Here is a 27,607-nt window from a genome sequence, read left to right as displayed (position 1 = left end):
AAGTTTTAGGATACCATGGATTATATAAAGAGACTCCCATATTTTTTTTAAAAAGCATTTATTTAAAATTATCTTTTCAATTGCCTCATCTCCCAGAATGGTTTGATGTGTGTGTGTGTGTGCGCGCGCACACACACACACACTCACACTCACACACTCACACACTCACACACTCACACACATTCACACACATTCACACACACACTCACACACATTCACACACACTCACACACACACTCACACACTCACACACACTCACACACATTCAGACACACACTCACACACACTCACACACACACTCTCACACACACTCACACACACTCGCACACTCACACACTCGCACACTCACACACATTCACACACACACTCACACACATTCACACACACACTCACACACACTCACACACATTCACACACACACACTCACACACACACTCACAGAGCATATCAAACCATCCTGGGAGGTGAGGCTTCATTTCTTTCACATTTCCAGATGTTGTATTTGCCAACAGAAATAAATGAAGTAATCCGACCTCTCCCTCAACTCCATGCCTTCCTCCTCCTCCTATCACTCCATTCTCCCTTCACAGTGACACTGAGTTAATCCCTTATCTCACATTTACCCCTAAAACCACTGAAACCAGCTTCCAACCTCACCACTCAGTTGAGGTTGTCCTCGGAAGACGAAGATGGCCTCTGTAGCGAAATCCAGTGAACTCTGTTTGTTTTCAGTCACATTGTCTACCACATGATAACGGTTCCTTCCCTCTTGCCATGCTTTCTTCCCCTGGCTTGATTTTTTTTTTTTTCTCCTCTATGCCTATCATGGGTTTTCCTGCCTCTGCTTGGCCCTTGAATATCAATGTCCTCCAAAGGTGTGTCCTTGCTCTTCTTGAACAGTCACAACTATTCTCAGGGCTTTGATTAGCATGTCACCAAGTTGTCATCTGGGCCCGGCAGCATGCCTAGTTGCTAAGCCACACAGCAAGAGGCTAGACATACTTAGCCTGTATGTCCTGCAAACGCGTCCAGTTCAGCCTGTGCAAAACTGAGTGCGCGGGGCTCAGCAGTTCCGAGCACTTGCTGCTCCTGCAGAGGATCTGGCTTGGGGGTCCAACACCCACATGGAATCTCACAGCCATGTCCAACTCCAGCTCCTCAGGACGACTTCCCACACCTAGCACACTCTTCTAGCCTCCATGGGCACTGCACACACATGGTACAGAGATACTTTGCCAAAAAAAAAAAAAAATCATACACATAAAAATAAACTAAAAGTCTAAAAATAAAATACTGAATCAGTCTTTCCCCATAGTTATGGTAGCTCTCGTGTCTCTACCCTAAGGAATACCAGATGCCTATTCCAGAGATCTTGACATCCTCCATCTTCCCTAATTTAATAAATTAATCCCTGCCTCTAGCTCTGCCCATCTAATCTTTCTTCCCTGGAGCATTAATCTTCTCTAAAATGCAAATCTGATCCTTTTAACTGCCTCATTTGAATTTATTCAACGACTCCTGACCCTCTTGAGTACAGATTCAGACTCTAAGGCAGAGCTCGCGAAATCCCAATTTACTGCTCCAAAACCAGCTTTCACAGCCCCACCTTTGTAACCCAAGCTGTCCAACTTGAACCTCTGAGTATGTTTTCTTTTGCCTCAAAAGCTATGAACTTTAAACTAGGTTCGGTGACAAACACCTTTTAATCCCAGCACTGAGATGGAAGGCAAATCTCTTTGAGTTTGAGGCCAACCTGGTCTACACAGTGAGTTCCAGGACATCCAGGGCTATAGAGAAACCTGTCTTAAAGGGGGGGGGGGTGGGGGGAAAGAGGGCTGGAGCGATTGCTCAGCTGGTAAGAGCATTGGCAGCTCTTCCACAGGTCCTGAGTTCAATTCCCAGCAACCACATGGTGGCTCACAGCCATCTATACTGAAATCTGATGCCCCCTTCTGGAATGCAGATGTACATACAGATAGAACATTCATACATAAAATAAATAAAATCTTTTTTTTTTTTAATTTCTGAAAGAAAGAAAAAACTGAATGAATGAATGAATGAATGGAGGAACTGAGGGTTGTTTGCTGCAACTGTCTGTCTTCCATCTTCTTTAGAACCTCTAAAGCCATTGCAAATAACCTTAATGCCTCCCCCCCACCCCACCCACCCGCACACTACCCCTGCTTACACAGCACTTTGTGTTTCAACCCCCTACTCTACCACAGCAGTTTGCCTGTTTTCCAACAACTTGTAAGCTTTTCTTTTTAAGCTCAAGAACCATTTTATTATGGTTTAAGAGAAGAAGAGAGGTGGGAACAAGCCAGGCAAGTGGCAATTCTCAGAAGCTACAGGAAGGAAGGCAAGAAGAGGAAGAGGAAGAGCCACGCCATTTGAGTTAGAACATAAGTCAGACAGGTGGCAGACAAGCAACTGCACGGCAAAAAGGAGTGAGAATAAACTTCAAGGGCAGAGTCAGGGAGCCCAAAGTGTTAGGGAAAGTGCACTTAAAACCAAAAAGGCTACGCTTTTCTGAGCAATTCAGCAGCTGCTACTTTTTATTTTAATAAGGTCTCACTGTGAAGCCCATGTTTATCCTCCTGCCTTAGACACTAAGCACTGGGATTACTGGAGTGTACCAAAAAACTCAGCTAGATACAGTAAAAAAAAAAAATCAAGTGCATGATACAATGTACCAGATCGTTCCCCATACTTTTCACATACTTTACATACGTGAACTCTTCAGAACACTACAAGGTCATAGAGAGATATATCTCCACTTCGTGTGGTTCTGTGTTTTGTTTGTGCCTACTTGGCTTTGTTTTGGTTTTGAGATAGGGTCTTAGATACCTCAGTCTGGCCTGGAACTCACTGTGGAGCAAGCCAAGTCTGACCTTGAATGCCTGGTCCTCCTGCCTTCACCTCCCAGGGTGCTGGGATAATAGGGGTACACCACCACAACCAGATGGGAGGTACCACTTTATCCATATTTTACAGATGAGGAAATTGAGCCCATGGCATGGACAAGTTAAGTAACGTGCCCAGCGTCACACAGGTATTAAGTGGCTCAGCTTGAACTCAAACCAGGCAATCTGGCCTTACAATATCTTATACCGAAGACCCAGTGAGGCACCAACAAAGTATAAGGTATTCGATAAATATTTCAAAGCCATAATTAATCCCCAGACCTACGCTTTGGGGAAAGGGATGTTGATGAGGCCCTAACTTCCAAAAGATCAGCTTCCAAATCACTCACCCTTTCAAACTGCTGAACAGGTCCTCGGTGACCTTGTGCACCTGCAGCACATCCTCTCGTATGAGGGTGATGTACAGAGAGCCCTCCAGACACAGCTTCCACAGTTTCTGGCACTGGCTGTTGGAGTTGAGGCACCCATGGCAAAGAAGAAAGCCAACTGCAGGTGGGTAAGAAGCAGAGAAGGCTTTTAGTGCGCACCTGGGAGTGCGGCCTGGCCCTTTCCCAACCGTTCCGACAACTTACTTATGATCCATCGCTCCATCACTTCCACGGACAGATATTCACAGGCCATCTATGAGAAGGCAAGCAGAGAGGGCCAAGTAGCTGCTTAGGACTTCTAAGGAAAGGACAGAGCCAGCAAGATGGCCCAACAGATAAAGGAGCCCGTTGCCAACCTGAGTTTAATACCCAGAACCCACACGGTGGAGCAACAGATCCCTTAAAGTTGTCTTGTGACTCCTATACTTGTGCTCCACCCATGTATGATACAAAATAAATAAATAAAAGTGTAATAATTTTTTAAATAGAAGACAGGGGAAGAACTCATGCCTAGCATGCACAAGACCCAGAGTGAAACCCCCAGCACTAAAAGCAAACAAAAATAACACTTCTTTTTACCAGACTGGATCAAAGCACTTTGAAGAGACTACAGCTAAGAAAGCTGCCATTAGGAAATGAGACACTGTAAAGGGACTGGGGGACAAAGGACATAGCTGAGGAAAAGAACAAGGTTGGACAAGACATAAGAACAAATGAATGTACAGCAATAATATCTCATCAACACTGAGATACTTTCAAGAAGTTTCAACTCAAATCTCATAATTTCTTCCTTCGTTGTGTTCTTTAATCATACCTGAAGTGCAAACATTCATTTGGAACTTATCAATGACTTCTCACTATCAGGTGTGTGTGTGTGTGTGTGTGTGTGTGTGTGTGTGTGTGTACATTCTTGCACATTCTTGTACATGCCAGAGTGCCACATCCCCCGTATTCCTCAATCACTCTCCTTATATTTCTGAGACAGAGTTTCTCACTGAGCCCAGAGCTTATGGCTGATTGGCTTAGCTCCAAAGGTCTGCCTGTCTCCACTCTCCAGTGCTGAGATTACAGAGACCAGCACTGTGTCCAGTTTTTATACAGCGCTAGGAGTTGGAATCCAGGTCCTCACAACTGCACAGCCATCAGCCCCCACCGCCCACCTCACCCACACACACTTTTATTGGTTTTGGTCTTTTGAGACAAGTTCATGCTTATATTGTCGTGGCTGGCCTCAAACTTGTGGCAATCCTCACGCTTCTGCCTGCCAAGTGCTGAAATTGCTCTGCATTTCTATGACATATCTTCCTTTCAGGACTATAATTCTTTGAGGGGAGGTGTTAAGCCAGTCATGTCTGAAGATCAATATTTATTAGTTAGTTGACTCCTAATGTTAATTCCTACTTTTTTCTTTCTCTTTCTTTCTTTCTTTCTTTAAGACAGGGTTTTTCTGTGTAGCCCTGGCTGTCCCTGGCCTTGAACTCACAGTGATCCTCCTGCCTCTGCCTCCCAAGTGCTGGGATTAAAGGAGTGAGCCACCACTGCCTAGCTGAAAATTCCTACTTATACCTAATGATTCCATTTCTTTTTGTTGTTGTTGTTGTTTGTTTGTTTGTATTTTCTTTTTTATAATTTATTTAATTTTATTTTATGTGCATTTGGTATGGGGGCAAGGGTGTCAGATCCCTTGGAACTGGAATACAGACAGTTGTGAGCTGCCACTGGGTGTTGGGAATTGAACCGAGGTCCTTTGGAAGAGCAGACAGTGCTCTTAACCACTGAGCCATCTCTCCGGCCCCTTTATTTGGGTTTTGAGTCCAAGTCTTACACAGCAAGTGTCAGGCCAACTGTGGATACATAACAGTCATCTTGCCTCAGTCTCCCAAGAGCTAGGGCCATAAGTATAACATGGCACCACACTCTACTGACTCAGTTTCATCCATTTGTTAATTCAGGCACATACTAACCCTGGTCCAATAAGAAACTTAACATGAGTCATGACTGTTGTGCTTAAGAAGAGATCAATCTAGAGGCAGGCCCTAGAAGAATGCTAAAACATCTTGGGGGCTAGCACTTCCCAAAAGAAGCACTTCCAGAGAGGGCGGCCTAGGCAGAGAATACCTCTCCTAACAGAAGGAAGGGGGAACTCACTGTGTCTGAATTGGCAGGGTTAATCATGGCCGGGGGGCTGCTGATGAGACTTAGAAGCTGGGCACTGCGCCACTGCTCAGCACCCTGGTTCCTCCGAACAAAGAGGAAATGCAGAGAGAGGAGGGCTCCACTCACAGCCTGTGGGAAAAGGCAAATAAATCCTTAATGTCAAGGATGAATATGAATGCTTCTGCCTGGATGATTCTCCTCTTGTTCAGGGAGCTCGCCTTTGTGTGAGGTCCAAATTCTTCTGTCAGCTTCTTCAGCGGATGGTCATACTCCAGTACCATCTGGCCCAGTCGAGCAAAACTGGGGTCACTGGAGGAAAGCAGAGGAGGGAGGAGTTACAGGCCGTTCCATGCATAAGTAGGGGATAATGCATATGCATACACAGGCTGGCATCCCCTACTCCCTGCAAAGACAGATATGCTAGCCTGTGGATTACATACGCTGATGTCCACTATAGGTGTACCAAGCTATGGTTAGAAATAACCACCCAGTTTTGAACAGGCCCATGAAAGTTTCTTCCTTGTAAGCTCCCCACATAGGGCTGGATGCATAACAGCTACTTGTCAATTTTCACTTGCTAGTCTACATCAAATATGCCTGCACCTAAATCTCTGACAATCCCAAAAGGGAAATAAAGGACTCAAAGCTCTGTCAAGATGCTCATATAGACACAGGGGAACGCACATCACACATAGGACACTATGCTATGACTCACTTTCATCTTTCTAGGCTTCCTTTAATACATATATTGCATTAATGAACGGAGGACAGAATTGCAAATAATCCAACACCCATTTCTGTTTTGGCTTCCAATTATCCTTAATGTGTATTATCTTACATTATTTACCTCTAATGGCTTAGCCTTACTGGTATTAGTCTTAAATACTAAAAAGAATTGTCTTTGCCTTTTATAATAACCTGAAAAGCAAAGTGGAAGCCAATCCAGGATTACAAATAGATCAGAGATTATGCAGAGTAGATAATCCACTGGCAGAGATTCAATAGTTAACTATAAGTGAAAGTGTTTGCCTGGGAACCATGTGGACCATAGGTTCTCACATCAGAGATCATGACATCAAGTTCCTTTGTCTCCGTGCACCCCTGGCAGCAGCACTTCCCTCCTCCTAACTCACCCGTGCCCGTGCAGCATCTCATGGGCAGAGTTGTACATGCCAATGAGTATCCGGCGGTCCTCAATCCGTGACAGGAGTAAAATGACTGAGGTGTAAGTCACAATCAAGTCCAGGTAGTTCCGAGTAAAATCAAAGTTGAGATTCTACGGTGAAAATACATACAAATCCCAAGATCAATGTGACCAATTAATCTGGACCAACCCCAGCTCCAACCACTACAGTACTAAACAGACTCAATGCCTGTTAGAAGTAGGAATCAACAGTAGAAGTTTTCAGAAGAAAATGGAAACAAAGGTCAGGAGTCAAACACGAGCTCAAGACACAGGAGAGCCTGGTACCTTGACACTAGCCCAAAATCGCAGCTGCTCGGGGTACTGAGGCAAATTCAAGGCCAGCTCAGACTACAGAATAAGCTTAAGGCCAGCTTGGACAACTTAGTGAGGCCTTGTCACAAAATAAGGAAGTTTAGCTGGGCGTGGCAGTGCACACCCCAGCACTCAGGAGGCAGAGACAGGTGCATCTCTGAGTTTGAATCGAGCCTGGTGGAGCTCCAGGATAGCTAGGGTTACATAGATAAGCTCCAGAGGAAACCCTGTCTTGCAAAATCAAAAAGAAGAAGGGAGCAAGAGGAAAAGGAGAGAGAGGCGGGAGGGAGGGAAGGAGGGAGAGAGAGACAGACAGACAGACAGAGACAGAAAGAGACAGAGAGACAGAGACAGAGAGAGAGACAGACAGACAGACAGACAGACAGAGACACAGACACAGACACAGAAAAGAGATGGGGGGATAGAGAGAGGAGGAGAGAGAGAGGGAGAGAGAGATGGGAGAGGGAAAGAGGGAGAGAGGACAGGAAGAGAGGGAAAGGGGAGGAGATAGGGGAGAGGAAGGGGGAGTTAGGGAGAGAGAGAGAGTTGTTGGGGTTTTTTTAATAGAACTAAGAATCTAAGTCAGTAATAGAGCTTTTCCTAGAATACACAAGGCCCTAGCTTCAAAGCCCAATACCAAAAATAAACAAAAAAGGACACAAAGAAACTAGGAAATAAGGTACTATTGGAGGGTTAAAGGGTGTGAAATAAAAATACTGCTGTGCAATTTTGTGTTATTTAAATCACATTGGTGGTCTGCTTACTATTTAAGAGTATTTAACCTTAGCATATTCTTTTTTAAAAGAATGACAGTACCTAGGGCCATCAAAATGCCACACTGGGTAAAAGGCACTTGTTGCTGAGCCTAACGACCTAAGTCCGGCCTCTGGAACCCACATGGTAGAGAGAGAGAACTGACTCCTACAAAGGTTCTTCTGAGTTCCACATGCGTGCTACGCCACATGAGCACACCCACCCTCCCACCCACATACACATACGAAATATAGTCCTGAGAAGGAACAAATAAAACAGTAATTTGTCCAACTCTGTCCTACCCTCCCTTGTCTTAGATTACACCTGGCCTTTTCTTTAATTCTCTGCTACAATAGAAAAACTTCACAAAGGCTCTTACGATATCAAAATGGCACTGGCAGGCATCAATAGTGTTGAGAAGTTCATACACGTGGTCCTGGGGGTAGAAGTGAAGAAGAAAGTGAGTAAGAAGAAAGTGGTGCATGCTACCGAGACAGGTATGACGTAACCACTTCCCTAGAGGTCCTGGGAATCCACCTTAAGGAAGAGCATTTTTCAAAAGAGAAGAACATTTCTTCTCACAGGCCATCAATGGCCCCTGTCAGACTGTCGTCTGCTGCCACAGGCCACAGATGCTCGTGGCCCTGATGTTACGCACATAATGCCTGACTTCCTGTTCCTGGGTCCTGTTTCCCCACAAGGTAACAGGAAACAACTTTTTGAAGTTTGGTATTTTTTTAAACTATGTTTCTTTTTTAATGTATACATTTATATTATTACACATGGATAAAATAAACTCCATACAGCAGGAAGAACCACAAGATAATCAGGAATTATATAAATGTTACATTCATAGTGATTTAGCTATTTGTATTTGGCAAACTTGAAGTAAACATCTTTCCTATCTTGTTGGGTCTAAATTTCTGAATGAAGATCAGTATCTATCATATCTCATCTCTAGTAACTTAAATCCTTCATCTAAAAACATCTTTACACCTAACCTACTAAGCTTAATTGAAAGACTAAAAAGTTTGGCATTTAAAAAAATAAAATAAAATTCAACCAGGCACAGAGGTGCACACTTGTAATCCCAGCACTCCAGGAGGCAGAGGCAGGTGGATCGCTGTGAGTTCTAGGCCAGCCTGGTCTACAAAGTGAGTCCAGGACAACCAAGGCTACACAGAGAGACCCAGGACTTGATCCTCCAAAAACACTCTTTTCTAAAGAACAAAAAGAGAGGAATTTGAAAGTTCTCCATGCAAAGATGTGATGATGTTTAGAACATGGAAATGCTAATTATCCTAAGTTGACTACAAAACCCTGTACATATACATCAAATGATCACACACACACACACACACACACACACACACACATATACACACACACACACACACACATACACACACACACACACACACACAAAATGTACCAATTGTTTTTAGAATTGGAAAATCTCAAAAAAATTAAATATATTCTTACGATACGATTCAATAACCCTAGTGAAACGAAAAACACATCCCTAAAAAGATTTTACTTGGAATTTCATTGTAAATTTATACAAACTGGTTCAAATCTGGTAGCAACCCACGAACCAAGAAATAAATAAGCCATTTGTATCTGTACAATGGAATAATTCTCAGCAAAAATAAGTGGTGAGCCATTGTCGTCACATGACAGGCTATAGATGAATCTCAAAGCACGAAAGAATACATGCTGATCAGATTCCATCTACCTGAACCTTTAGAGAAGAAACACCGTTCCAGACACCAGTTTAACGGTTGCCTGAGACCAGGAGTGACAAGGGGAAAGGCCCAGGTACCTTTGGGGTAACGAAACTTTTCTGTACTTTGATTGGAGTGGTGATGCAAGAACAGATAAGTTTGTCAACGCTTATTTAAATGTGTACGAAAGCTGGGCATGGGAGCTCCTGCTGTGCCAGGGGAAAATTCAGGAGAGGATAGTGAGTCTGAGCCAGGTTTCCTTCTCCTGCTCCCTCAAGTGACTTTCCTCTTCCTAATAGCCACACTCAACTTCAAGATTAATACTCTGACCTGACCCTGCTCCTAACCTCCCAGCCTCCATGATACCACTCTATTCACTATAGAATCTAAATAACACTCTAATTAATTCCCTAGTGTTGACACAGTATTTTCATTGTTGTTGTTGTTGTTGTTGTTGTTGTTGTTTGGGAGTTTTTTTTGTGTTTTTGTTTTTGTCTTTGTTTTGAGACAGGGTTTCTCTGTGTAGCCTTGGCTGTCCTGGACTCACTTTGTAGACCTGGCTGGCCTTGAACTCACAGAGTTCTGCCCGCCTCTGCCTCCAACCCTCCAACACTCCTGGCAGCTCAGTATTTTCAAAGCAGGGTCTACAGTGTTGTGTCATGTAAAGAACCCCAATAAGGGGCTGGAGAGGTGGCTCAGCAGTCAAGAGCACTGGCTGCTCTTCCTGAGGACCTGGGTTCAATTCCCAGCACCCACATGGAAGCTCGCAACTGTCTGTAACTCCTGTTCCAGGAAAGCCTCACACAGACAGACATACAGACAAAACACCAATGCACATAAAAAAATAATAATAATTTTTAAAAACCCTAACAACATCACCACAAACTTGGGTGCTATTGGGGTAAAATATGCATTATTTCTCAAATATGGAAAGAACTCATGTCCAGACCTGGCAAGGTGGCACACACCTTTAATCCCATTACTCAGGAGGCAGAGGCAGGCAGATTTCCATGAATCTGAGGCCAGCCTGGCTTACATAGAGAGTTTCAGAACAGTAAGAGCTATGTACAGAAACCTTCTCTTAGAAAAAAAATTGGGGGCAGGGGAAACAGGTGGTGGTGGCGCACACCTTTAATCCCAGCACTTGAGAGGCAGAGGCAGGTGGATCTTTGTGAGTTTGAGGCCAGCCTGGTCTACAGAGTTCCAGGATAGTAAAGGCTACACAGAAAAATCCTGTCTCAAAAAACCAAAAAAGAGAAAAAAGAAAAAAGAAAGAAGAAAGAAAATATGTTCAATATATAGAAATTAAAAGAAAATACAGGCAGGCTTAATTTTAATTAGGGTGTTGCTGCTGCTGCTGTTGAAACACAGCCTGACCTCAAACTGCATATATATAGCTTATATAGCTGTGATTATAGACACCAGCCACCATATTAGTCTATTAGTTTTTCTTTTTTGTTTTTTTTGGGTTTGTTTGTTTGTTTGTTTGTTTAGACTTTTGAGACTGTAGTCCTGGCTTGAGAATACAGTGATCTTATTTATCTCTTTCTCTTCAATGCTGGGATTAGAGGGAGGAGTCACCATACCCAGCAGTTAATTGTTTTCTTTTTAAATCTATGTTCACATGTGTGCATACATGTGTGTGGGGAGGCCACATGCCCATACATGTCCTTGTGTGTGAATACTAACATGCATGTGCTACAGCAGCATAGAGATCAAAGGACAACTTTGTTTTTGTTTTTTGTTTTTTCCCCTTTTTTTTTTTTTTGTTTGCTTTTTGAGACAGGGTTTCTCTGTGTAGTCCTGGCTGTCCTGGACTCACTTTGTTGACCAGGCTGGCCTTGAACTCACAGTGATCCACCTGCATCTACCTCCTGGCCAAAGGACAACTTTGTTGTTGGTCCCCAACTTCCGCCTTGTTTGAGACTGCCTCTTGATTTTTTGTGTTTGTGTTTGCTTCCTTGCTTGCATGCTTGTGTTGGGCTTTGTTTTGTTGTTGCTGCTGCTTTGGGAACAGGGTCTCACCACTCGCTCCTATGAACCTGGAACTCAACACGTAGACCAGGCTGGTCTCAAACTTACAGAGATCTAATCTGCCTGTGCTAGGATTAAAGGCATAAACCACCACACCTGGCTGGGGTCACCTCTTGTTTGTTGTATGGTAAGTAATTTACCCACTAAGCCATCCCCCACTCCCCAATTAAAAAGTATTGTATGTGTAGATGAGTGTCCCTGAATGTATGTATGTGCACCATGTGTACACAGGAGCAGGTGCCTGTGGAGGGCAGAAAGGGTGTTGGATCCCCTAAAACTAAAGTTATAGATATTGGGAACCAAATCCAGGTCCGCTGAAAGAGCAAACAAGTGCCCTTGACCATTGAGCCATCTCTCCAGCCCCTTCCACCTTCATGTTTTAAAAACACTCATAACTCTACCATTCAAAATTCATCTGTATATGTATATTTATCTATATAAATATACATTTTAGAGAACAATTACATCTTAAGCTTTATTGTAATTTTCTCTTAACATTAAACAAAATGTAAAGGATGTTTTTGCATGCCAGCTAATGCAAACATATATTATCAAATTTAACAACTACATAATATTTATTTACATATATTTGCATCTTAGGCTGCTTGTAGAATGATTTTTAGTGTTTTCTTAATTTTTAAAAGCAATAAATGAGGGATAGAGAGATGGCTCAGCAGTTAAGAGCACTATCTGCTCTTCCAGGGCCCAGAGTTCAATTCCTAGCAACCACATGGTAGCTCACAAACATCTATAATGAGATCTGGTGCCCTCTTTTGGTGGAAGATATACATGCAGGCAAAACACTGTATATGTAATAAATAAGTAAATCTTTTTAAAAAAAAAAAAAACTTAAAAAAAAAAAAAGCAGTGGCCGAGCACGGTGGCTCACGCCTTTAATCCCAGCACTCAGGAGGCAGAGGCAGGTGGATTGCTGTGAGTTCAAGGCCTGGTCTACAAGGCCAGTCCAGGACAGCCAAGGCTACGCAGAGAATCCCTGTCTCAAAAAACAAAAACAAAAACACAAAAAAAGAAGTAAATGATTACCCTTTAAAATCCGAACAAAATATTACTATGTGCTACAACTACTGAAAGCTTTTAACAACAAGGCAAATCCAAACTGACACAAATTCTGAACCACTTTCCTGGACTCTTTAAAGGTCAGGTCATAAAAGACAAAGGCAAGAATTATTATAACAAAACAAGTGCAAATATGGGCTCTGTGTTAGCCAATACTATCATGGAATATTATATTTCCTCAGCATGACAACTGTACTTGGATTATGTAAGAAAATGTTCCTGTCCTTAGCAGATGTATACTAAAATATTTTGGGAAGAAAATGTCATGTCTGCAAATAAGTAAAATGGTTTGGAGGAAAAGTGAGTGACAAGCAATATGGCAAAATACTAACAATTAGGAGATCCACAAGAAAAACAGCATTTATTATTCAGGTTGACTATCCTGATCCAAAATGCTAAGGACCAAAAGTGTCTCTACCTTGGATATTTCAGATATGGAAATGTTTACATGTATGTATAAAATATCTTGGGGATGGAACCCAAATCCAAACACAAAATTCATTTGTGTTACATGGACACCTCATTGTACACAGCCTGTATGGGTTTGAATGAAATTATTATTAAAGACATGATCTCTCAGTTTTCTGTTCCTTCCCCCGCCCCAATTCCCATGCCTCTTTTGCTGTTATGGATTCCTCCTCTGGAACAGTATCTTCCACACATTGCTCGGGTCATGGTGTCTTATCATATAACAGAAAAGTAACAATACACAACCTAAAAATACATTATTCAATTTTTTCGTATTTTGACTATAACTGGTCACATGGGTCAGACCTACACTCAAGAAATTTCAGATTTTAGAGTATTCTAGAGTTCAGATTTTCAGATTAGAGAAAAGCAACCAGTACCACATTTATATTCTGTGGGATGGAGGACTAGTTCAAATAGATTCTCACTACGTAACCCAGGCTAGCCTCAGACTCAGAGATCAGTCTGCTTCTGCCTCTCACGTGCTGGGGTTAGGGTGTGCCCACCATGCTTGGCTTACATTTGGACATTTTTACTATGCTTATAATAAAATATGGGAGGAAATACTAATGCAAAAAGGTGTGGCCTACACAGAACTCTCCTAACACTCACCAAAAACTAAACAAAACTGATTTTAAAATGTACAAAGAAGTTGAAGGAGATATTTCTCCAAAAAGATATACAAATGTGCAATAAAAACAATAAAAGATGCCCTGCATCACCAAGTAGTGGGACATAAATTACAGAAGCCCTGAGACAAGGGTGTAGCTGAGCAGTAAAGCTTCGCCTAGGGTCTGTGAGGCCTTAGGTTTGACACTCACTATGCAAAACACAGAAAACACGAGTTTTTAGCATGTCAGAATGTTGGTAAGTTATCTCCTTGTTTACTGTTAGCCGTCAACTAACTGGTGCAGCCACTACAGGAAAAAAAGGATGGTGACCTACTCCTAAAGTTGTCCTCACACACACATACACACACACACACACACACACACACACACACACACACACACGCAATGGTACAGCCACTACAGGAAAAAAAGGATGGTAACCTACTCCTAAAGTTGTCCTCTGACACACACACACACACACACACACACGCCATACACACAAATGCCATACACACGTGATAATAATAAAAGAATTTGTAAAAATACCTAATCAATCTAGCAGTTCCACTTATGGGTATATCAAAGATCTGAAATCATGCTCTAAGAGGCACTTGAACACCCAGTTCATAGCAGGATTAGTCACAAAGCTAAAACAGCCCAAGTGTTCTCTGACAGGTAAGTAGGGACGCAAACAAAGCATGACCAAGGAGTGGGGCGGTGCTCTGCCTTAGAGGGGGGTTCTAACACGTGGGTGAACCCTAACATACCCTACTACATTATACAAGCCATCACAAAAGGACAAAAGGTGCCAATTACACAAGACAACATATTTAAAAATCATAAAAATGGAAATCTTCAAGGGCCGTGGGACAGGAAAAATGAGAAACTGTTGCTTAAAGCGAGGAAAATGCTAGTTTTACAACATGAAAAGACAGTAGTTAATCAGGAATACGTTTACTATCACTGAATTGTATACTTAAAATGGAGAAGATAGTAAGTTTTATGGTGTGCGCACTAGAAAGGGGGACAAGGCAAACAGGTCAACAAGGCAGACGCAGAGAACACGTCCTACACACACACGCTGTGACACACACACACACACACACACACACACACACACACACACACGCACACACTCCCACTCATACATACACCGCTTACACCAGTGGGCGAGGGCATTAGCCTCACAAGTCTGATGATCCAAGGTTTATCCCCTGAGCCCACAAATCTGTAATCCCAGCATTCCTACAGCTAGCCTGGTTTACAAAGCACAGTAGCAGAAACAAATAGGACCTGCAAGGAGAGAGCCAACCTCTGAAACTTGTACTCTGACCTTCACATCCACTCCTTGGCATACACATGCCTGCAAATGCACGCACAACACACATACGTAAATAAGTACTTTTTAAAATTGGAGGAACTATGGCCCAGTAAGCAGAAACCAGCCATAATCCATCATCAAATGTATTTAGTTTGGGTATCTGATATAAATATTCTAAATCCTTAGTGTGAATATATTAATAATGCTTGATATAAGTTTATATTTTGTTTTGTTTTGTTGTTTTTTAAACAGGGTTCCGTGTAACTCAGGCTAGCCTAGAACTCAGTAGGTAGCTAAAGATGACTTTGAACTTCTGATTCTCCCTACCTCTACTTCCTAAGTGCTGGGACAGTAGATGTACGCCACTGGCCACACCCACCTTATGTGTCTCTTGAAATAAAAATACAGTATTTTATATATCGTTCATTAACAACACAACTTAGACGTCATGGCATATCAGCACCTTTCTCCTTTTTCCTTTCAAGAACTTGCATCAAGCATATACATGAACGCCTATTAAAAAGGCTCAGCTACTGAAGCCCATGCCTGCCCTGGCTACAGAGGACTCACCCGAAATTCCATGACATCCACAAATGATTGGTAGTAGTTAGTGAGGAATCTGATTATCTCAGCTTTTTCACGATGCACTGGTCCTAAATGTTGCTGAAAGAACCAAACAAGACATAAAATAAAAAAGCAATTGATCTAAGTAACTAAAAACTAGGAGTAATACCCAAACATTCTTAACTGCCGAGCCATCTCCCATTATCCGTCACTCCTCTAGTGGATGTAAACATGTTTTTGTTTTGATCCCAAGTGTGGGATGGGGAACAGACTTGGGAGAGAACAGGTGATGTTTATCCACTTGGAAGTGGAACCACCTTGTGCGGGGCCTTGTTTTTTGCCAGCTGAAAAACATCCTAGTAGAGGAGGCTGGGGCTTTTTGGGTCTAGGTATTGTCTGGCTGTTCATCACTCCGCTTCGAGACGCTCCAAGAGAGGACCACTCCCGGCCCCGGCTGCTGTTCCAGGTTCAAGCAGCAACTTTGGTGGAATTGCTGGTCTGCTGAAATCTTGCCTACTAAGCCATCGGACTCGCTCCCAGGAACTGAATTCAACAAGGTCTACTTCTCCTGGTCCCATAACCCTCCTTTCTCTCCTATCTAGGGTAGGTGGGTTGGAAGGGAGGTATAAGCATTTAAAGAGCCCCAAATAAAGTAGGTTTGGAGAAGTTGGAGTCTGTGTGCTAGGAAGGGATCAGAGACTCACCAGCATTCTCTAGACAAAAAACTTATATCTGGATTAGACAGCCACATGTGCATCTGACTACAATCAGAAGGGTAGCTGAAAAGAGATGTTCAGTTTCCTTACAGTTGAAGAGGTTTGCTATACAAATAAATGGGAGCGGCAGGGCGGGGCGGGGGGGAGGAGCAGACTCTGAAAATGTTCTGTGTATAGATTGTAACAAATCTATAGCCAACACAATACAGGAGTACTGTGCTACATACAGAAGTGCAGAATATGCCACTGGATACAAAGCATCCAGCAGCAAAGAAACATGGTGTGGGTATAAGAACTGCAGTAAAAGGTGTGCACTGCAAGGCTGGCCTCTCTGTAAGCACCAGTGTCCTCATGAACCTATCTTGCAAGCCTGTGCCCCACTCACTGTGGGAGACTACCATCTGAGACAAGGAAGGTGGCCACACTTAAAGACAAACAGCCAAAAGTGAAGAATCTGCAAGAATCTACCCTGCAAGAGAATGTTACAGAAAAGGGGGAAATGGGCTTCTCACCGTGCTGTTTCGGACATCTATGTTGGGAAATTTCTTGTTGATATACTTGAGACATGATTCCATAGACTTTTCCAGTAAGAAGGGTGGCTTGGATTTTGGATCTGAACAGGTCTGCACAGACGAAAATAAAATAAAACCACCAAACCATATTTCCACTTAGATACATACCTCTGCCTGCATCACTCAGTCATCCTCTCTCCTGGGAATGGCAGTGTGGGATTTCGTTATAAAAGCAAGACAGTCGATGAGAAAGAGGTTCATTCCAGACAGTGAACCAGTGCCCATCAGAGCTAACAGCTTGGCATCTTGTCTTAACAGAGGCTTGGCTCTAACACAGAGAGGAAGCTGATTCCCTGCCCCTCCTCTGAAGCCGGAAGTAGTGAGAAAAGTGGCTGATCAGAAAGTGGACTTTATATAAAGCTCAGTGCCACAGGTCTACCCAGTATGTGAGGAGCTATCTCATCCCAAGAGGCTTTTACAAACAGCATGAGGACACAGAGACTATGTTCCTTCCTGCAGCTTTACTAGAGGGTGCACAAATGCCCCTTCCTATGAGTCCCTTCTTTCTCTCCCTAGAGAATCTCACAATTACCCACCTTTATCTCTGCCTCCTACAGCTTTGTCTAGGCCCTGGCTCATTTCTTAACATCAGTTCTGCCCAGTTTCATAGTTACCCTCCTAAGCACATACGCACACAGAGAGAGAGAGAGAGATAGAGAGAGAGAGAATTCACAGCCCCCCAAAGTATTTTAGAAGACACTACCTCCTTTTCTTTTTTCTTTTTAATCCCTTTTAGGGAAATGATTACACACACAAACACACACACACACACACACACACACACACACACACACACAAGTTTTTGCCAGAGACCCAACTTGAATCTCAAAAAGTAGAGGAATTGGCAACAAATACACCCCAAATTCAAATTCTAGATCCTAGACCCTTATCCAAATCATTCAGGACACAAATCTTCTCACCCATTCAACCCCTACCCTCAGGCCTAGAGTAAAGATGATGCTCTTGGAAAGGCAAGAATCTATGTAGAAAGGGCAAACCTTGAAAAGAAGTCTCCCTCTATCTCCCCAAACTGTGGGATCTATACCGTCTGAGTGGCTGAAAGCCACTTAAGCGTCGGAGGAGAAGAGGCACGCTTGGCTGCTGGGCCTGCAGGCCTCCAGGCTCACCTTCTTGATATTGTACATGCGGATGAGAACTCCCTGACCCCGGTCATTCAGGATCGTGAGCTTCTCTGCTAATTTATGCTGGTAGGCAGAGGTCAAAGACATGATGGCCACCGAGAGAAAGGAGCATCCGGGTAGCAAAACCCGATCGCCCCAAATATTCTCAGCCTGGGTGGAACGCCCTCTGTGTGAAGGGACGTAGCCTGGTTGGTGTGCTAGGCTTCCGGCTGCTTCTGCAATTGGCTCACAGCAGTCACGATGGCTCACAGGCCCTCAGAACCCTCCTGTGCTTCCTCTTGCACCCTCAGCAGAGGAGACTTCCTCTTTCTGATTGTGCAGCACTTTGGTAAGATGTGGGCGGAAACTGAAGAAAGAAACAGGCTCCTCTCAATGCAGCACCTCCCCAGTGTCCCAGACAAAACATGCTCCATACACCTGTACACTTTCCCTTTTATGTCCCCATCAAGAATGCCTGTTATTTACTACTGACCCTTAGGCCCTAGCATCCTTTAGGACCCCAGTCAGATCCCATCTCTAACTATTCCATTCAATGCCATGTTCTATTCGACTCTATTTTATGTGTGTACACACACACACACACACACACACACACACACACACACACACACACGGTTGGGAGGGTTGAGAAAGGGTTTTGTGAACCCCAAGTTATACTCAACTCTATCTCTATGTAGTTGGCGATGGCCTTGAACCTCTGCTCTCCTGCTTCCACTCCCACTGTGCTGGAATTAGCTTCCTTGTTATATTTTTAAGCATCATATGCTCCTCCCTAATGGCAGGTATGATATCTAATATTGATATCTGTTGTGGTGTCTAGTACGGTGATTCTGTGAGTGTGATCCAGCAGTAGCAGCAGCACCTGGAAACTTGCTGGATATTACAAAAAATAAAATTAAATAATTTAAAAGAAACTTACTAGACATGCGAATTCTTTGACTTCACTCAAGACCTACTAAGGCCAAACTCTCACTCGAACACATGACACAGGAGGCCAGAAGAGAGCATCTGATCCGCTGGGAGCTGAAGTTACAGGTGGGTGGGTGCTAAACCCTAACTCGGGTTCCCTGGAAGAGCAGCAAGTCCTCAACCCCTGAGCCGCCAGCTCTCCATCCCCTAACACCCTGTATTCTGTAACAAGTTCTCTGAGTGACTCTGATGTGCCCTCCAATCTGAGAACAATGCTAAGGAAATGGTGCTGTGTAACAAAACTTTTCCTGGGGAGATGCAACCCACGTTCTACTCACCGCAGATGGGGAGCCCACAACAAACCAAAGTAAAACTTGATGAACCGAAGATTTCATTTAGGTTATTTACAGGAACGTGGTTGAGGGGTTACTTACAGGAGCAGAAATAACTCAAAGACAGCTCCATCACCACAGCCCCCCAGCATGGGTGGGCTCACAAGGCTGGGCATCTGGAGCCCCCTGCACAGCCTCAGCAGCTCAGCTGGTGTGTCCTTCCAGGTGACACAGTTGGCCTAAGCCAGGCGATTTAGCTGGTTTCTGCTTCTTCCGGCTATTCTAGCCTCAAAGCCTTCTTTGCAGTTTGGGTCTCTCTTCTAAGAGGGACTCTAAGCTTTTACTGTTTATTCTGACAGGACCTTGTGAATCTAGTCAGTTTCAAAGACTTCCTGGAGCTCTTAATAGTTTGCCTTCCTGCTTAAAGAGTTTCCCTATAGGTGGAATGTAAAAATCCCAAAGGAAGCTGTTACTCAGCAGACTGAGATCAGTCCCTGCCCTCAGAGATTTGGACTAGCAAACCTGTGGTAGGAACCTGAGTTCCCAGGTTCCCAAGGAGGTCTTGAAGCAATGTCCCAGGGAACTCATCTGAGAAGCACCCATCTGCAGCAACGCCTCTTAGACACAGCAACCACTCGACAAATATACTGGTTATAGAAACTTCCTGAGGGCTAGTGTCGCGGCTGAGTTGATGGAATGCTGGCCCAGCGTATATGAAGTCCTCGGTTTGATAGCCAGCACCACATAAAACCAGGCATGCTGGTGCACACCTGCAACGCCAGCCAGCACTCAGGAGGTAGAGGCAGAAAAACCAAAAGTTCGAGGTCATCTTTGACTACAGGCTAACCAACATGGGAACCTGTCTTGAAAAACCAAAGACATAATACTAATAACTTATTGAATTAAGTCTAAATTGATTTAAAAAAATAAGTCCCATAAGGAGGAGCCAAATTAATTAGCAAGAGAAAATTAATAATGACTCTTCAATGAGATTATTTTCATACTCCAACCAAGCTTCAACCCTCTACCTAAAGAACGTCCAACTCACTTCAAGTTTCTTCCAACACAAAGTAAAAGATCCAGGGAAAGTGCTAAGCCAGAGATGCCTTTGCTTCTACCTCCTTCCCACAGCCTCATCTTTGCTATTCAATAATCCCATTTTTTTTCCCCATATCCAGAACTTTCACATGAGCTCAAAATCTTGGGTTGAGGTGAGAGAAAGGAGTCCCATTTCATGTTATATTCCCACCCCACCTTCAGTGAAAGATTGCTGGAGCCTGGCAATGCCAGCCTTCAGCTGGTGTGGGGTTGGGAGGGCTGGAACCCACACTTTGATATCAGCCAGAATCGAACTCTTGATTAATGTAGCTCAGTACAATGAATTGAGCCTATGATTTAGTGGCTAAGAGCCGAGGTTCTGGGCCCAGGTAGTTTATGTCTCAAGTTTATCATTTACCAGCGGACCCAGTTTACCTTTAAATGGGATTGTATTGATAGTGACTTCTATCTCGTGAGACTATTGTGTTACATTGATTAGTTTATGTAAAGTGATAGCCTGGCTGTTTGCTACATAGCAGCTATTTCAGTGTTCTACATGTGTTAGCTCAGACAACATTAATAATGCTGCTGAAACATGCGCAAGCCTTGTGGTAGCTTTAGGCTATTGAGTTGCTTTTCCTAATCTATTAAATGAAGCTAGTCCCTTATACAACTATGGAAGGGGCTCAGTGATTTATTACATGTGTATGCTTAGCTCAGGGCCTGGTATATTGGATTAAGTATACAAAAAAAACCTGAAAATTTGATTTTTGAACATGTAATGAGCTTGTCCTATCACTTTCTATGGAATTCTATATTTGACTCCCTATAAACAAAAGGGACAGGCTGAAAGATGGGGCTTATTGTGTCAACAGGTAGTCTTTAGGGATTTATTTTTAGAATTATACCATAGTTCCTTCTGCGTACTTGAAGAACCCTTCTAAAAAACATTTAATTACCCCAGAACAAGGCCTAGCAATAATGCAGTAACCTAGTAACTCTTACCCAGAATCCTCTGAGGAGCTCTTAAAGCCACACTCAGCCAGCCTGCCCTCTTAAGAGCTAATCCAATAGTTCTGCAGCAGCGCCAAAGGGTCTGTCCCTTTAAGACTTCTCGGCAATTCCCCACGTGGAACCAGACTGAGAATCACGTCTCTAAGACTTCACTATGACATCATCAACACTTCCCAAACTTCTGAGGGTAGAACCGACAGTGGGAGGAGAGGAACTGAACAGAAAGCCTGGACAGCAAGCTGATTCCTTCTGTTACCTGGAGGGTACTGTGCTTTCTGCCTTCTCAAACTTCTTCCATTGACACTTCCCTTTAAGGGGCAGTGCTTGAGATACGGTAAGTCTCATGATCCTTATGCTAGTTTAAAGGATGAAGGTGACTTTGAGGAGTCTAACATTAAATCAAATGGCCTCTGTCATAGCCATGGTCCCTCCACAGGAAGTGCCGTGTTTTGATTAATGAACAAAGCAGTATCGCCGTTGTCACTGTGTATCCTCCAACAATCTTTGTTTAGTGAGACCGTATCAGCCGTAACCAGAGTTCATGCTTCCCCAGGCAACTGGGTGAAATAACAGATTTTCTGAAGACTATATATAGGTATTAAAACACCTTTGCATTACCTTTTTTAATCTAAAGATAATCATATTTAATAATGGGTTTTACAAGCTTTAATTTTCCAGAAAGTCAATTTACTTTAAGTACCTATGGGTCTAATATATTCCTTAATATGCAGTAAACACCGTAAAGAACCCACCCAGTGCTGGGCATGGTGGCACACACCTGTAATCCCAGCACTTGGGAAGGCAGAGGACGGTGGATCTCTGTGAGTTCGAGGCTAGCCTGGTCTACCAAAAAAAAAAAAAGTCCAGGACAACCAAGACAACACAGAGAAACCCTATCTTGAAAAAAATAAATAAATAAAGGCTAACCCTGGGTTGTGTTCACAAAAGCTACTGGAGTCTAACTCTCAGGATTTAATCACCAAAATGCCCTCAGGAAAATCTGACATTTAACAGTCTAGCTCTATGCCTTTTTGTCTATGCCCTAGGCATGGTGCACAGCCAAACAGAAATGGGCTATTCTAGGGCACTCTTTATCCTTGTTGTTTATGCCACTCTGCCTTGATCTTACACACACACACACACACACACACACACACACACACACACACACACCACCACCACCACCACCAAACTATACACCACTGCTTTGCAGAAATCTCAGCTATAGCTGTTGCCTGGAAACTCGGGGATCCTTGACGTGCATGTCTGCTTGGAGAGCTAAAGACAGCTAGCCTTGGGGGAGAGAGGGCCTCCTATTGGCTTTGAGATGGTTTGCTTTTAGCTCACTTCTGGGAGCTTTCATATGTTAATATCCACAATTTAGAGATTTCAGGCTAGTATTCTTGGTAAATGCAAGTAGCCTATACTCAGACATTATATTGCGGGTTTTTTTTTTTTTTCTTCCCAATTGGTAGCTCAGTTTTAGGAAAGTTGGAGAAGAGGGAGAGGAATGAGCACTGAAGGAGCCAGCTCCTCAAGCCTTGCGTTCTCCAGCGCACACATGTTGAGTCTAATCATATCCAGCTCTGTGATTTTTTCAGGGATTCTTGCCTGTTTAATATTCTAAATGTAAAGCAAGCACTCTATTTAAAGCAATCTATGAGTGTGTAAAATGTTAAATTTGGCTTCCCAAAGCAAAGAAGCAGATACTTTCCCCTATGGTCCAACAAGCTTTTGTTACTCAAGAGTGTGAGTATGCGTGTGTGTGTGTGTGTGTGTGTGTGTGTGTGTGTGTGTATGTGTGAGTGTGAGTGTGTGTGTATGTGTGAGTGTGTGTGTGTGAGTGTGTGTGTATGTGTGAGTGTGTGAGTGTGTGTGAGTGTGTGTGTGTGTGAGAGAGAGTGTGTGTGTGTGTGTGTGAGTGTGTGTGTGTGTGATAATAAGAAGGTGTGGGATGAGTGGGTGTTACTAGCATTTGTCAGCCACCCATTTGCGTGCTGCGATCTGAACTCCAGGCTTTAGGATTGAGCAGAAACCACTCTTAGCTGATGAGCCATCTCTCTCCAGCTCCAGTACCATGTTGCTTTTAAGAGTAGAAAATAGGCCTATGTCAAGACAACCTGACCTTAAGTGGTAATCTTTTTTTTTTTTTCCAACCTATGATTCCTGCCTTTTAGGACTAATGGAGTTGGAATCCATAGAACTCTGTCCTTATGACCCAAACCACAGGGTGCCAGCCAGCCGGTTGCAGTACCATCTAGCGTCATGCAAAAAGGTAAGTTTCCCCAATAATAGCTGTAAATTACAGGAGAGGGAAAATTTCAGAATATAAAAAGATAGTTCTTTGGTGAAGACATAACATCTCTTCAGCATTTTCAGAAATGAGTGGAGGATGGCATACAGGCAAAACCTAACAAGAATTTTTCCTTCTAGAAAAATCCAAAGATAGCTAAAAAGATGGCTAACTGCAAATACAATGCTTGTCATGTGGTCCCGATCAAAAGGCTCAAGGAACATGAGGCCAACTGTGTCAACAGGACCGCCATGGATGATGGTAAGCTTTTTATCTGAGAACAGGTCTGTAGTACCAAATTCTATGGCCTCCTAATTCCCCATATCCCATAGTGACTTAAAAGCCTTGTCCAAACACAGCAGATAATTTTTTAATCAACTATTCTAATTCAAGACCACATTTTTTACTTTGTTTCAGAGCCACTTAATCTTCAAAAGATTACTCACCCAAGCTTTGAAGGAGACGAAAACTTATGCAGTGCTGGCAATCAGATTCCTGACCCTGATGTCTGGAATGTGGGTGAGCAGGGCTGATCTGAACACAACTGTGAAGAGAAGTGTGCTTTAGTACTAGCAGACAGTGCCGGGCGGCGGTGGCGCACGGCTTTAATCCCAGCACTCAGGAGGCAGAGGCAGGCAGATCTCTGTGAGTTTGAGGCCAGCCTGGTCTACAGAGCAAGTTCCAGGACAGCCGAGGATACACAGGGAAACCCTGTCTCAAAAAACAAATATAACAAAACAACAACAGAAAGAACCAGCAGCAGATAGTAATAAATCTTTATGTTCTTCTCATAAAATCCTTTCACTACATCAAATTACTGAGTCCATCATCTGTCTCTAGAGGGTGCCCTAGTTAAAACCAGTAGTCTGACTGAGCTGTGAGCCAGCATCCCATGGCCACAGCCTTTGACCAAGACTGAACCTTGATCCACCAAGGCAGTCATACTTTGCATAGCCTCCTAATTTACATGGCAGAGATTGTGCAACTGGAAAATCAGACTCAGCAGCTCAAATTAAGGCCCTTGTATCATAAACAGTTAGATCTGGACTGCCTTAATTCACATGGTGCAAATTACATGCTAGGAAACTACCAAAAAGTGGCCCTAACCAAACAACTGCATCCCCCAGTTGGCAATACCCTCACTCACATCTCCATGTATTCCACAGCCTTACATAGCCATGTACAACTGCCTTTAACCACCTGATTTGAGAAGACGCTTGCATTCACGTTCCCCTGGTAAAAAGGTCACATACCTAAACATAAGGGGGTGGACGTTTGGTCCCAAGCAGAACAGCCACTTCCCAGCCACGGCCATAGAAGAAACACTAAAGAAAGGCTCTCTACCAGCTAGCTTTCTCTGCAACAGTCTGAAAATGCTCAGGAATTGTGTTTCTTCTTTCTCGTTCTTTACTTTCTAGATCATATGCACCATTTTCCTTCATTTGTTCTTGAGACTTTTGCTCCAAAAATGCTGGTTTGTGAAAGGTAAGGTAAACTATATGCTCGTCTCCATCATTCAGGTTATTAAGTTTTACTCATTTTTTATGGTTTGGTTTGGTTTGGTTTGGTTTTTCAAGACAGGGTTTCTCTGTGTAGCCTTGGCTGTCCTGGACTCATTTTGTAGACCAGACTGGCCTCGAACTCACAGAGATCCACCTGCCTCTGCCTCCCGAGTGCTGGGATTAAAGGCATGAGCTGCCACTACCACCACCACCACCACCAGGCCGACTGCTTTTTTAAATGTTTGTTTGTTTGTTTGTTTAGTGTGGCCAGGGCATATGTGGGCAAGTCAGAGGACAACATGCTGTCACTAGTTTCCTCCTCCTACCCCATAGATTCTGGGCTTCGAACTCAGGTTGTAAGGCTTGGCAGCAAGCACTCTTGCTCACTCAGCCATCTCACCATCCCTAAAGTTGGACTTCTGAAGAGAAAATGACCACCTGGCACCAGGCTCAAATGCCTGGGCTTCAGTCCCTAACTAAAAGATTTGTGGTCAGGTCTGTGGAGCGGCTCCATTGGTAAATGCTTGCTATATAAACTGAGGGCCTAAATTCAGACTGCAGGCCAACAAAAGCAGTGAGGTGTAGTGGTGTGAGCCTATAGTTATAGAACTGAGAAAGCAGGGTCAGGAGGGTCCCTGGAACTTGCTGGACACATAGTCTAGCCAAATCGGTAAACTCTAGGTTCAGTAGGAAACTTCATATCAAATAATATTAATGTTATTATTATCATTTATTATTATTAATTATTAATGTGGAAGTCTGGAGAGATGTTCCAGTAGGTAAAGCGTGCTTGTTGCCAAGATGGGCAGCCTGAGTTCCATCCCCAAGGCACACACACATACACACACACTTAAAAGTTTAAAACACGGCGATGAGGAGGTGGCTTAGCAGTTGTCACCTGCTGCTCGTCCAGAGGACCCAGGCTTGATTGGCAGCACACACAGCAGATCGCAGCCACCTGTAACTTCCAGTTCCAGGAATTCAACATCTTCTCTCTTCCTCAGGCATGAGGCACACATGTGGTGCACAGATATAGATGCATAAAATTTTACATGTTTAAAATAAACGTGATGGAAAACAACTGAAGAAACATCCAACACTGAGCTGTACACACAGACACACACCGAGGCGCACACACACACAATGGGTACTTTCCTTCTCAAGAGTTCACTGGGGATGTATTCCATCAAGGCCTTGTATATACAATATTTATAATTCTGCAAAGAACAAAAAATAATCAAAAACAAACAAAAAAAAAACCCAACTTCCCAGATGTAAAGGAACCATCTATGCACAAACAGCTCAGGACCCCTAGCCAGACAAGCTCAGAGAGCACACACAAGGGTGGCAGGAGCCTTGGATGGAGTCACCTGCCACAGGAGAGGGGAAGGGTAACAAAGGAAGCAAAAGACAGAAGTCAAATGGTTGCTACTGTAACCCTGAGTAACTAACATAAATTATGCTGAGTAATGAAGTTCTGACTCGCTGGAACTGGGTATGTCAACCCTAATTCCCCTGCCTGCTGCCCTGTTAACTTTCCTCTTCTGGTTCTCTCCTTCAGTGACTCAAGAGACCTACAGGAGGCCATGGCTGATAAACATCCCAACAGCTACAAGTCCTGGGGAAGAGGTAAAGTTACTTTTATCAGGGTAACATCAAAGTTTTAACATTGTGATCTAAACTTGCAGAAATTCTTAGACAAACCTTTCTTTAAAAAATTAAAAAGCAGCTGGGCGGTGGTGGCGCACACCTTTAATCCCAGCACTTGGGAGGCAGAGGCAGGTAGATCGCTGTGAGTTCAAGGCCAGCCTGGTCTACAAAGTGAGTCCAGGACAGTCAAGGCTACACAGAGAAACCCAGTTTCTAAAAACCAAGAAATAAAAATAATAAGAATAATAAAAATAAAAAAGCAAGCTGGGCAGTGGTGGTGCCAGCCTTTAATCCCAGAACTTGATGGGAGGCAGAGGCAGGCTGGTCTCTGTGTGTTTGAGGCCAGGCTGGTCTACAAATAAATCCAGGACAGCCAAGGCTACACAGAGAAACCCTGCCTCAAAAAACAAACAAAAAATGAAAACAAAAGTAAAAAGAAAGCTATTGAATGTGGTGACGCACACCTTTAATCCCCCTGAACTCAGGAGGCAGAGGCAGGCAGATCTCTGTGAGTTCAAGTCTAGTATGGTCTACATAGTGAGTTCCAAGCCAGTCAGGGCTACAGAAGAAGACCCCATCTCAAAAAAATAATTAAAATATTAAAATGCTGGTTGGGGACTCAGCTCAGTGATAATGCCCTGGCCTCATATGTACATGGTCCTGGTTCAATGTCCAGAAAAAAAATTAATATTATTCTATTCCTCTTTGACCCACAGTAGGATACAGGGAAAGTTCTGGGGACTTCATATCAGACTGGAGAAAAGACTGTTTTTAAATTCTGCTGGAACAACTCAAGCTATGAAAATGACACTACTTCAATCTTTTCTTTTCCCCCCCTCAGGTCAGAAAAACTGATGGAGACATTTCGAATTAAAGTGTCAACAGACAAATAGAAGTCATTTTAAACCTTAAGAAAACCTCAACTTTTAATAACTCTTGT

General features: G+C 43.4%; 2 protein-coding genes across 2 annotated transcripts in view; one reads left to right on the top strand and one right to left on the bottom strand.

Moving 5' to 3' along the window:
• Positions 1–18,121, bottom strand: part of Nckap1l (NCK associated protein 1 like) — a 46,251-nt gene extending 28,130 nt beyond the window's left edge. The window contains exons 1-9 of the mRNA XM_051160492.1: positions 17,915–18,121; positions 16,728–16,838; positions 15,506–15,598; positions 8,080–8,136; positions 6,583–6,725; positions 5,668–5,758; positions 5,441–5,578; positions 3,497–3,545; positions 3,254–3,410 (exon numbers count right to left, since the gene is read on the bottom strand). Coding sequence (XP_051016449.1) covers positions 3,254–3,410; positions 3,497–3,545; positions 5,441–5,578; positions 5,668–5,758; positions 6,583–6,725; positions 8,080–8,136; positions 15,506–15,598; positions 16,728–16,838; positions 17,915–18,016 — 941 coding nt within the window. The 5' untranslated portion in view covers positions 18,017–18,121. The remainder of the gene's footprint in view (positions 1–3,253; positions 3,411–3,496; positions 3,546–5,440; positions 5,579–5,667; positions 5,759–6,582; positions 6,726–8,079; positions 8,137–15,505; positions 15,599–16,727; positions 16,839–17,914) is intronic.
• A 5,283-nt stretch (positions 18,122–23,404) lies between these two features.
• On the top strand, positions 23,405–27,607 carry LOC127201098 (gametocyte-specific factor 1-like). Its single transcript, XM_051159441.1, has 6 exons — positions 23,405–23,497; positions 23,656–23,776; positions 23,933–24,034; positions 24,934–25,000; positions 26,579–26,646; positions 27,509–27,607. Exons 1-6 carry the CDS (start codon positions 23,405–23,407, stop codon positions 27,520–27,522), a joined length of 465 nt encoding a protein of 154 aa, XP_051015398.1. The 3' UTR covers positions 27,523–27,607.

This window comes from Acomys russatus, chromosome 17 (genome assembly GCF_903995435.1).
Source record: "Acomys russatus chromosome 17, mAcoRus1.1, whole genome shotgun sequence".
Classification (NCBI taxonomy): domain Eukaryota; kingdom Metazoa; phylum Chordata; class Mammalia; order Rodentia; family Muridae; genus Acomys; species Acomys russatus.
The sequence above is the reverse complement of the archived record's forward strand: the minus strand, read 5'-3'. Positions and strand labels throughout refer to the sequence as shown.